The sequence below is a fragment of the Formica exsecta genome, unplaced genomic scaffold, assembly GCF_003651465.1.
Source record: "Formica exsecta isolate Colony F162 unplaced genomic scaffold, ASM365146v1 scaffold115, whole genome shotgun sequence".
Taxonomy (NCBI): domain Eukaryota; kingdom Metazoa; phylum Arthropoda; class Insecta; order Hymenoptera; family Formicidae; genus Formica; species Formica exsecta.
In genome coordinates, this window is record NW_021848490.1 from 2,350,105 (window position 1) to 2,362,571 (window position 12,467).

Genomic DNA, 12,467 nt, shown 5'->3' on the forward strand with positions numbered 1-12,467 from the left:
TATATGTAAGAAGAAAGTTCTCCTTCTTTCTGTAAAAAATGTTTTTTTAAATATTTCATTATTTTATACACATATTATTATTACTGTTATTACTTCAAATTAAATGATTTTTCATTATATTCAACTCTGTTTGTCTAAGGATTTGTGTGCAAGAAAAAATCTATGCGCGTAATAACGCCTGTTCTTTTTTTTCTCTTTCTTATTATATTTTTTAAATAAGTTTTAACTATTATTTTCATGTCTCTATACTGTATTATTTAATTTTCCGTCTATCTTTTATTTTTTATACAGAAAATATTCTGTTCACGCGATATTCTTTTAATAAAATATGCAATAACAATAATTATAATTACAATAGAGTCAGAAAAACAAGAAGCAATATATGCATGTATAAGAAATTATTTATCAGTTAATATGTCTATTAATGTCTATTAATATCTACTCCACATAAAGTTTGTATAATTTAAGTATAAAATTTATATAACGTAAAAAGTTATTATTTTATTATATATTATATATTATATATTATTTTAATAGTTGGCGGAAATGTATTCTCTATATAAACGGTTTTTAATTTCTTGCAGTTTTTATACATACGTATTTGTCTTGTGCTATACAATTGATATTGCAATAATTGATATTACAATTGATATTGGAATAATTATGAAATTGTACGATCGCGCGTATTATATCGCATCTATAGTCTTACTTGTTTTACGGGTATTAAAACATCCTGATTTTCCGTTTTATCGTAACCCCTCGATTCCGCGCGCAATTCCTTCATTACGTCGACATAACTAACCACGTAATGGGTGCACACGATAAATTCTGGTTTCGAGTTCCATTGATTGTACGTGATATAAAATCTGGTCTGCAACCAAATCCATTGCTGACCTTTCGTAAGGAATCTATAGTAGCAAGATGTTCCCTCGCCTTTCTGCATCACTAAAGATTAATAAAGCCATTAATAATTTACGCTGCATGTATTTACGTTTTTTTTCGTTACTCACATGATTCATGGCATGTAACGACATTGTCTAAATCGTCCACGTGATAATAATCGTAACCGGAAGTGCCTAAAACTTCAAAAGGCAAGTATCCGATAATGGGCGGCGCTCTGTGATCTAAAAAGAGAAATTTCCATTCCAGACTATGGCGGGATGTGAATTCTGACTTCGTGCTGTCTGTCACGGATAATTCCCGGATAAGTTGTGGAGTCTGAAGACGTCCTGTACCCACGAATACTAATCTGCAAAATTAAACGTAAGTTTACATTCCAGTGCAACTTTAATTTTATATATATATTGTACACAGCCAGCGATAATACTTGTTGTCTGATGCGTTGGTGTTACTAAATTTTTGATTTGGCAGTAGGTTGTCGACATCGTTATCCGTAGCAGACCCTGCAATAATACGAAATTACTTGACCTTAAAAATAAAATTATTTTGTAAAAAAACCTTGACTTTAAAAATATATAATTTGCAAAATATGCTACAGAAATTTAAAATTTTTGAGATTTTTCACTCACGGAAATATCCGATAAATTGTACAAGTTCATAAACAGAATCTTCTTGAAAATTGAGTCCGCCCCTTTTTATGTGACACGTGAAAGATATTTGGTCTTCTGTCACAATACAAAAGATTGTATGTAATAAAAATTGTACAAATCTCCTGGCTCTCCATTACTCATGAAGAGTACCTTTTTTCACAGCGCGTTTATCTCGCGTGCTTCCAGGATTCAACAAGACATTATACAAGTGTGGCTGATCTTCTTGATATGTTATATTATAAATAGTCGTGTTCTCTAACTCGTTCGGAAGATATCCAAGAAGAGACGTAACACTTTCGGAGACATAATAAATACGTCCATTCGAGGAGAAAACTACTATAAATCCGTCCAATGCCTACACATTTGTATAAAAGTTTATATAATGACAGTAAATATCTAATATATACATACTATAAGATTTACTGTAGACTTATGATTTTTATTATAAACAATTTTACCTCCAATATAAGGTGAGTAAACTCCTCGTTGGAGAGAAAAGACGGTTTCCAATTTTCTTGAATCTCATGAACTCTCGATCTAACTGCTATCTCTGAAATAATCAATTACTATATATAATTTAATTTCAATAAAAAATACAGGTTCAAGAGTTTATCCAAATGTGATAAGTACTGTATTTATTCTAATCTAATGTTGAGTATTAATATAAAAGGCCAAATAGTTTCAATTATAAAAACATTAAAGGAGATAAATGGAATGCTGTAAAGATCTTGCACCTACCATTGTGTTTCTTTAGAAATAGAATCGTCGATTTCAGCACTGTAGATTTGTCCATTTTCCGTGTATTAGCACTGATCATGCTCCCAAGCTCGTTCACAAGCATGTTAAATTGATCTCTGCGTTTTTTTTCGCTGAGATTACGCGATTTTCTAAAAGGCAAATATTTATTTATTGGAATAAGCATTAACAAATGATTGTATAAGAATTTTTTATATGCCTTTACCGCTTTGTGTCATCTTTATCGTCCATATCATCGTCCATGATAGAAACAGAATGTGTACTTCAATTTAAAATGGCAAAACTTCTTGGCAGAATGTCTGTAATCTATACTTCTTGTATTGGTATTACTACCGCTTCTGCAGAGAGAAGATTATATTCATATCGAGATATGTTTATGCTAATTTTACACGTCGTGCGATGTTTTTGAACTTTGTTTCTATGATACTTAAAGTAGCGTGCATAATTCTAGAAAGTGAGAGATATATTCAAAAATTACACTAATCATTGATATTGGTCAAATAATAATTTTCTATAAACGATATATTGATTTATATTTTGCAAGAAATGGGCAGCTATACATTATCATAACATACTTATAAATAATTATTTTGTACAATATTGTTATATATGTTTATCCAAATTACACTTTGAGATATAAAAGTAAATGAATTATGGCTCAAAAATTAAAACATATCATGTAAATAAACTGTTATTACTTTTTATTAAAAAAACGTGACTCGCATTATACGATACGAGTTGCAGAAAAATTAAAAACTGAATATTACATGTTAATTTAAATTTGTATGAAATTTTTGCAAGCACAAAATAATTTTGAACACTAATGATCATTATTATCGAATAATATGAATTTATTCTTTTTATCTTCGTGTAAATTCCGATTACCTCTTGATATGATAAACATATTGCTTTTGAATAGATCATAATGCTGAGAATCCGACAGAATAAAACTCGATAGAATAAATTTAAAAATTATTTAAAAATTACATAATAAAATACACAACATTGATGTTGATTAAAAATAATTATTCGATTTAAAATCATCATGAGAAATTAGCACAAAAGACAATTATATTATAATTGTAGTATAAATTATTAACAGAAATTTACATTAATGTAATATATTGATATCGAAATAATAATTTTTACGTAGCATAATGGTTTTTCCTTTATTACAAGGAAAATCGATTAACCGAATAAATCAGTGCAATCTTTGACCAGCATGACAAAGTCAAGTGGAAACAGTCGCGTGTTACAAGCGTGATCAAACGAAGCCGATGAACTGCCGATATATCTATTACTTTTGCGGATATATTTGTCATAGATTCAAATTGTATTATATATAATTAAACTTATAACAAAATTTAAGCAAACATTTTATAAATACAATTCTTTCTTTGACAATTAAGAGACTAATGAATTCCGCTTAAATAAAAAATTATTTTATTTTATATAGCAATAAATTATATAAAACATTCGTGCTGCATGAAGTTTCATCTATTATCTGCGGTATCATACATGTAGATTTAAAAGTATATGTTTTTACTATCTTAATTAATGCAATACCTGTTTTGTAATGCGCGGATGTTCCCGGGGTTAATGATTCTTAAATCCTTTCGCGCATTTAAATAAAGACTTTTCTGCAGAACAACTTTCAACTACCGGTTCACAATACACTACGATAGATAATTGCAACAGTCACGTGATCATTATAGTTTCTTCGTGGGAAAAATATGTAATGAAAGTTTTCCACGTACAGATTAAATATGTTGATTAAAAGATCGATTAGCCCAGTCTATAACGATAAATTCACAAAAGAAGCAACATTGGATTTCATGATTAGAAAGTTCTAACGCTGAAATCCCATCCGGATTGTTCAGAACGATGATCGACGGACCACCAAACTAAAACTTCGTTGCATCAATCACGAGAGGAGAGACCGTAATTACCTGCAAATATCTGCATCGGCAAAGGTTCAGGTGTGTCAATCACTCCGACTGACAGAAGGAATGCTCGCGCGAACATTCGCGCTTGTCGTGCACTGATTTTACTCGCATGCACGCGAGTTCTCAGGTCGAGGGAGTACGTTGGGTTTCTTGCATCTTTCGTCGATCATTTTTCAACGATGTCGCGTTCAATCACACGCGGTGACGTCCTCGTCGATAGCACCGTGACATTTTTCACGTGGAAGAAACTCGCCGCGATTAATCCTCTCCGACGACAATCGCACCGATTTTCTACGACGCCTCGGTGTCAATCACACGATCACGATTACGGGATGCCGCCATGGACTGTTGCCGACTGTAGCGCCTTGCATCCAGGTTCATTAGTCGCGTTGTCGAGCCTAATCGATCGCGAGACGCGAGTTTTTACGCGCGATTCCGCGCGGTGATTGCGAAAACCCGTGCGGAATACGGATAGTAGGCCAAGTAGAAACAGACGAGCCAGAATTGCCAACCGCCCTGTGGTAAAAGTCCCCTTCGCTCGGAGAAACCGCGCGCCTACGGAAATACGACGAGATCTCACTTTTCCTCAGCTGCAGTTTATATGAATTACTAATATACGTGTTGAACTCTTGCTGATTTCAAAGTGGCATAGCGTATCTTCAATATTTTTTTATCTCGCTAAGTGAAGCGTCAGATTTACCTTTTACCTTTTCAGAACCGACACCGAATGAATGGAAATATATTAATCTTTGTAAATTAGAAATTTATTTTTCAGAAAAATCAAGTAAAATTCTCTTTCCGAGAGAAGATAATTGGTTCTGGAAATGGTTGAATTTTTTGAATCTTGTATTTAAAGTTGCAGGGATGAAAGATAACACGTGATCAGACATTCTTGTTGATTCAAAATTCCCGTCAATGAAACACAGAGACGCGAAATAAAATAAACGTTATAATTTTCTCAAAAACTCGTCGAGTTGAAAGAACTTGCACAGACACAACACACACGAGTATTTGTTCGTATATTATCTGGTTTATTTATTTGGAAGAAAGATTCCTATTCGATAAAAATCAGAGATGATCTTGTAATTTTCGCCCCTATCGTGCAATCATTTTTATTCGAGAAGAGAGGAGAAAATCTCGTTCATATTATCCATACCGGACAGTGTCACTATCGGCCGACCTCACGATGGATTTTCACGTAGCGAAAATGAGCTAGAGAGCTGTTTTCCGACAATGCGCAGTCGCGGTATTATCACTCGCCGCCGTCATACATTTGCACTTCACCGACTCCACGGTGAATGCGCGGAATATGTATATTACCTCGCGGCGCACATTCAAGCACACAATCCGCGATTGGCCGACCGCGGTACATTTCAAACGTCGGCCTTACACAGCATGCATCGGCAGCAGTCGTTAACAAAGCATTCGCCAAAGTAATTCGCTTGTCGTGCGACATCTGATATCTCTCGTGCGTGAAGTATCATCGCAACAAGTATAAATTCCTCGATATTTGCGAGTACGTAGCCCTGTGTCGCGGAAAGAAATAATACTCACCGGTCGTTGCACAATTTTTTACTGCCACGAAATAACGAGGTACATTTTTTTGGGGACAGAAAAGGGAAAAGTGAGATATGCAAATATGTTATATACAGATATCGATTAGTTTAAAATCTTTTTCTTTAATAAACAGTTTAATGCACATCAGCATTATTCTTTCAAAAATTATTCCTTTTAAAAATTATATTGCGTTCAATTACGTAATACTATTAAAATTTTAATTGTTTGTGACTCAGTAATAACCATTATTTTTCTTAATATGTTCTTCATTATCGCTAATTAAGAAGTATATGAACAAGAGATATTTCGCATACGATGAATGTAAGGTAAAATAAAAAACACAGATAGTTCAATAAATTTTACATAATATTTATTATTTATAGTGTACTCAGAAATGTCGGGCCTCAACCAGTGGGCCTTCTTCTTTTGACATATTTGATCAATGAACATCACAATGTTAATTTTCCTCTAGTCCGTATAATTACTTCTCTTCTCTATTAAGAGCGACGCGCAATCTGCTCGTGTCGCTGCGGTGGAACACACATACAAGCATTACGACGGCCTATATCTCTGCATTGTATGAAATACTCGAGATTCTCTCGTTCGTTGCGCTGAACAGGCCATAAAACCGCGAGGTCAAATTCGCTCGTGGGGGAACGACGGACAAAGTAGATTGTCACGAGCGGTATTTAATGCAGTGGTCACGTAAAAAGTAGCTCGTGAAACTCAAACGACGTAACGAGCGGATTGCGCGTAGCAAAAAATAGATATGTCCAGCTTCGCGACTCTTGGTTCTCACTCGCAATTCAACATGCCAGCATATTCGTACAACAAAACATCGAATAACAACTATATATAAAAACAAAACGAAAGGAAGAGGGTCTATCTCAGTCGCAACTTGTTCGTAAGTTTTGAATTTCGATCGGCGCGCGTATTCTCGACAACTAATATAATGATCCGATAACTATATTAAAACATAACGTGTTGTATTAGTAAAACATTTTTCCTTCTTTACGTATTGGATAAGTCATCGCCAAATATTTATACAGTCCGTTTTCTCGCCATATCGGAAAACAGTTTCGCTTTATGTTGTCCATATCGGGCCGACATTCGAGGAGTTCCCAAAAATGATGGGGTTTTAAAGGAGATGAAGGAAGAGGAGGGCGGGAGAGGGAACGGGGGGGAGTGACTTTCCTTTTTTCTCTTTTTATCTCGTATTACAGCAACCAACCACATTCCCACTGTACACGCCTCTTTCTCTGCTCAATTCTTCGTCCTCTTTCGCGGACAATGCAAAATTAAAATACGCACGCATCGCGACGGGGAATGAAACGCCCTACTCGGACAAGGAGATTCGCATTCATCTCGATTACGTTTGTCGAATTATCACGTCCGCGTCGTTTCCATCTCCGACGCGACAAATTGAAAATTCTCCGCGGGCCAGTCGTTAAGAATTCAAGATTATCAAATAGCAACAATGTCATTCTTCTATTATTTTTCTTTTTCCATTGCATTATAATATTGCTCACAATTTTACTATTTTATTACAGTATAGGAACAATTGACATCAATATAATTTCAAGTAATTAGCAAATAAATATTAAAGAAATATATATTTCAAAATGTGTGTATCTATATATGTATGTCGGAATATAATATATCTTTATTTGCGTACACACACAATATTAATATATTTTACAAAATTCATCTATTTAAAAAATATATTCTTTTTTTTTCAATTAGATAATACAATTTCGCGTCTTTACTGCAATTCTTTATTGTCAAACAAAAAAAATCAATGTAATGTATCTTCAGTTTAAAAAATAGAGAATTTGATTTGTTAAAAAAATATCAATTGTTTCCTTAAATATAAAATAGAGTTTTGTTAACTACATTAAAAGCGGGTCGCAGAGATTGCAATTTCAAAGTAAATGTGGCGATTGATTTCGTTATTTAAGTCGTCTACATGTCGCTTGCTGTCAAATTTATACAAAGTTGAACACGATGTTACAACTTCGAATCGAATCTTAATGACTGGTCGGCGGGTGCTTGCTAATAAATGACGCGGAGGCGGCAGTGGCGCGAGGGGTACATTTAAGTTCTCATTATATAGGAATCGAGGGGACCCCCAATATTCGAAAAACTTGGTAAAAATATCAGTATTATGTATATATATATATATATATATATATATATATATATATATATATATATATATATATATATATATATATATATATATATATATATATATATATATATATATATATATATATATATATATATATATATATATATATATATATATATATATATATATATATATATATATATATATATACATAATACTGATATTTTTACCAAGTTTTTCGAATATTGGGGGTCCCCTCGATTCCTATATAATGAGAACTTAAATGTACCCCTCGCGCCACTGCCGCCTCCGCGTCATTTATTAGCAAGCACCCGCCGACCAGTCATTAAGATTCGATTCGAAGTTGTAACATCGTGTTCAACTTTGTATAAATTTGACAGCAAGCGACATGTAGACGACTTAAATAACGAAATCAATCGCCACATTTACTTTGAAATTGCAATCTCTGCGACCCGCTTTTAATGTAGTTAACAAAACTCTATTTTATATTTAAGGAAACAATTGATATTTTTTTAACAAATCAAATTCTCTATTTTTTAAACTGAAGATACATTACATTGATTTTTTTTGTTTGACAATAAAGAATTGCAGTAAAGACGCGAAATTGTATTATCTAATTGAAAAAAAAAGAATATATTTTTTAAATAGATGAATTTTGTAAAATATATTAATATTGTGTGTGTACGCAAATAAAGATATATTATATTCCGACATACATATATAGATACACACATTTTGAAATATATATTTCTTTAATATTTATTTGCTAATTACTTGAAATTATATTGATGTCAATTGTTCCTATACTGTAATAAAATAGTAAAATTGTGAGCAATATTATAATGCAATGGAAAAAGAAAAATAATAGAAGAATGACATTGTTGCTATTTGATAATCTTGAATTCTTAACGACTGGCCCGCGGAGAATTTTCAATTTGTCGCGTCGGAGATGGAAACGACGCGGACGTGATAATTCGACAAACGTAATCGAGATGAATGCGAATCTCCTTGTCCGAGTAGGGCGTTTCATTCCCCGTCGCGATGCGTGCGTATTTTAATTTTGCATTGTCCGCGAAAGAGGACGAAGAATTGAGCAGAGAAAGAGGCGTGTACAGTGGGAATGTGGTTGGTTGCTGTAATACGAGATAAAAAGAGAAAAAAGGAAAGTCACTCCCCCCCGTTCCCTCTCCCGCCCTCCTCTTCCTTCATCTCCTTTAAAACCCCATCATTTTTGGGAACTCCTCGAATGTCGGCCCGATATGGACAACATAAAGCGAAACTGTTTTCCGATATGGCGAGAAAACGGACTGTATAAATATTTGGCGATGACTTATCCAATACGTAAAGAAGGAAAAATGTTTTACTAATACAACACGTTATGTTTTAATATAGTTATCGGATCATTATATTAGTTGTCGAGAATACGCGCGCCGATCGAAATTCAAAACTTACGAACAAGTTGCGACTGAGATAGACCCTCTTCCTTTCGTTTTGTTTTTATATGCAGTTGTTATTCGATGTTTTGTTGTACGAATATGCTGGCATGTTGAATTGCGAGTGAGAACCAAGAGTCGCGAAGCTGGACATATCTATTTTTTGCTACGCGCAATCCGCTCGTTACGTCGTTTGAGTTTCACGAGCTACTTTTTACGTGACCACTGCATTAAATACCGCTCGTGACAATCTACTTTGTCCGTCGTTCCCCCACGAGCGAATTTGACCTCGCGGTTTTATGGCCTGTTCAGCGCAACGAACGAGAGAATCTCGAGTATTTCATACAATGCAGAGATATAGGCCGTCGTAATGCTTGTATGTGTGTTCCACCGCAGCGACACGAGCAGATTGCGCGTCGCTCTTAATAGAGAAGAGAAGTAATTATACGGACTAGAGGAAAATTAACATTGTGATGTTCATTGATCAAATATGTCAAAAGAAGAAGGCCCACTGGTTGAGGCCCGACATTTCTGAGTACACTATAAATAATAAATATTATGTAAAATTTATTGAACTATCTGTGTTTTTTATTTTACCTTACATTCATCGTATGCGAAATATCTCTTGTTCATATACTTCTTAATTAGCGATAATGAAGAACATATTAAGAAAAATAATGGTTATTACTGAGTCACAAACAATTAAAATTTTAATAGTATTACGTAATTGAACGCAATATAATTTTTAAAAGGAATAATTTTTGAAAGAATAATGCTGATGTGCATTAAACTGTTTATTAAAGAAAAAGATTTTAAACTAATCGATATCTGTATATAACATATTTGCATATCTCACTTTTCCCTTTTCTGTCCCCAAAAAAATGTACCTCGTTATTTCGTGGCAGTAAAAAATTGTGCAACGACCGGTGAGTATTATTTCTTTCCGCGACACAGGGCTACGTACTCGCAAATATCGAGGAATTTATACTTGTTGCGATGATACTTCACGCACGAGAGATATCAGATGTCGCACGACAAGCGAATTACTTTGGCGAATGCTTTGTTAACGACTGCTGCCGATGCATGCTGTGTAAGGCCGACGTTTGAAATGTACCGCGGTCGGCCAATCGCGGATTGTGTGCTTGAATGTGCGCCGCGAGGTAATATACATATTCCGCGCATTCACCGTGGAGTCGGTGAAGTGCAAATGTATGACGGCGGCGAGTGATAATACCGCGACTGCGCATTGTCGGAAAACAGCTCTCTAGCTCATTTTCGCTACGTGAAAATCCATCGTGAGGTCGGCCGATAGTGACACTGTCCGGTATGGATAATATGAACGAGATTTTCTCCTCTCTTCTCGAATAAAAATGATTGCACGATAGGGGCGAAAATTACAAGATCATCTCTGATTTTTATCGAATAGGAATCTTTCTTCCAAATAAATAAACCAGATAATATACGAACAAATACTCGTGTGTGTTGTGTCTGTGCAAGTTCTTTCAACTCGACGAGTTTTTGAGAAAATTATAACGTTTATTTTATTTCGCGTCTCTGTTTCATTGACGGGAATTTTGAATCAACAAGAATGTCTGACCACGTGTTATCTTTCATCCCTGCAACTTTAAATACAAGATTCAAAAAATTCAACCATTTCCAGAACCAATTATTTTCTCTCGGAAAGAGAATTTTACTTGATTTTTCTGAAAAATAAATTTCTAATTTACAAAGATTAATATATTTCCATTCATTCGGTGTCGGTTCTGAAAAGGTAAAAGGTAAATCTGACGCTTCACTTAGCGAGATAAAAAAATATTGAAGATACGCTATGCCACTTTGAAATCAGCAAGAGTTCAACACGTATATTAGTAATTCATATAAACTGCAGCTGAGGAAAAGTGAGATCTCGTCGTATTTCCGTAGGCGCGCGGTTTCTCCGAGCGAAGGGGACTTTTACCACAGGGCGGTTGGCAATTCTGGCTCGTCTGTTTCTACTTGGCCTACTATCCGTATTCCGCACGGGTTTTCGCAATCACCGCGCGGAATCGCGCGTAAAAACTCGCGTCTCGCGATCGATTAGGCTCGACAACGCGACTAATGAACCTGGATGCAAGGCGCTACAGTCGGCAACAGTCCATGGCGGCATCCCGTAATCGTGATCGTGTGATTGACACCGAGGCGTCGTAGAAAATCGGTGCGATTGTCGTCGGAGAGGATTAATCGCGGCGAGTTTCTTCCACGTGAAAAATGTCACGGTGCTATCGACGAGGACGTCACCGCGTGTGATTGAACGCGACATCGTTGAAAAATGATCGACGAAAGATGCAAGAAACCCAACGTACTCCCTCGACCTGAGAACTCGTGTGCATGCGAGTAAAATCAGTGCACGACAAGCGCGAATGTTCGCGCGAGCATTCCTTCTGTCAGTCGGAGTGATTGACACACCTGAACCTTTGCCGATGCAGATATTTGCAGGTAATTACGGTCTCTCCTCTCGTGATTGATGCAACGAAGTTTTAGTTTGGTGGTCCGTCGATCATCGTTCTGAACAATCCGGATGGGATTTCAGCGTTAGAACTTTCTAATCATGAAATCCAATGTTGCTTCTTTTGTGAATTTATCGTTATAGACTGGGCTAATCGATCTTTTAATCAACATATTTAATCTGTACGTGGAAAACTTTCATTACATATTTTTCCCACGAAGAAACTATAATGATCACGTGACTGTTGCAATTATCTATCGTAGTGTATTGTGAACCGGTAGTTGAAAGTTGTTCTGCAGAAAAGTCTTTATTTAAATGCGCGAAAGGATTTAAGAATCATTAACCCCGGGAACATCCGCGCATTACAAAACAGGTATTGCATTAATTAAGATAGTAAAAACATATACTTTTAAATCTACATGTATGATACCGCAGATAATAGATGAAACTTCATGCAGCACGAATGTTTTATATAATTTATTGCTATATAAAATAAAATAATTTTTTATTTAAGCGGAATTCATTAGTCTCTTAATTGTCAAAGAAAGAATTGTATTTATAAAATGTTTGCTTAAATTTTGTTATAAG

General features: G+C 35.0%; 1 protein-coding gene across 2 annotated transcripts in view; it reads right to left on the minus strand.

The window, feature by feature from the left end:
• Positions 1 to 4,978, minus strand: part of LOC115237720 (circadian locomoter output cycles protein kaput) — a 7,791-nt gene extending 2,813 nt beyond the window's left edge. Inside the window, exons 1-9 of one of the 2 annotated variants that reach the window (XM_029810966.1) lie at positions 4,256 to 4,978; positions 2,512 to 2,644; positions 2,289 to 2,437; positions 2,009 to 2,100; positions 1,701 to 1,905; positions 1,530 to 1,625; positions 1,328 to 1,403; positions 1,011 to 1,249; positions 803 to 945 (exon numbers count right to left, since the gene is read on the minus strand). In XM_029810966.1, coding sequence (XP_029666826.1) covers positions 803 to 945; positions 1,011 to 1,249; positions 1,328 to 1,403; positions 1,530 to 1,625; positions 1,701 to 1,905; positions 2,009 to 2,100; positions 2,289 to 2,437; positions 2,512 to 2,549 — 1,038 coding nt within the window. In that variant the 5' untranslated portion in view covers positions 2,550 to 2,644; positions 4,256 to 4,978. Of the gene's footprint in view, positions 1 to 709; positions 946 to 1,010; positions 1,250 to 1,327; positions 1,404 to 1,529; positions 1,626 to 1,700; positions 1,906 to 2,008; positions 2,101 to 2,288; positions 2,438 to 2,511; positions 2,645 to 4,255 lie in introns of both variants that reach the window. The other variant, XM_029810957.1, reaches the window with a different exon arrangement.
• Positions 4,979 to 12,467: the final 7,489 nt, after the last annotated feature.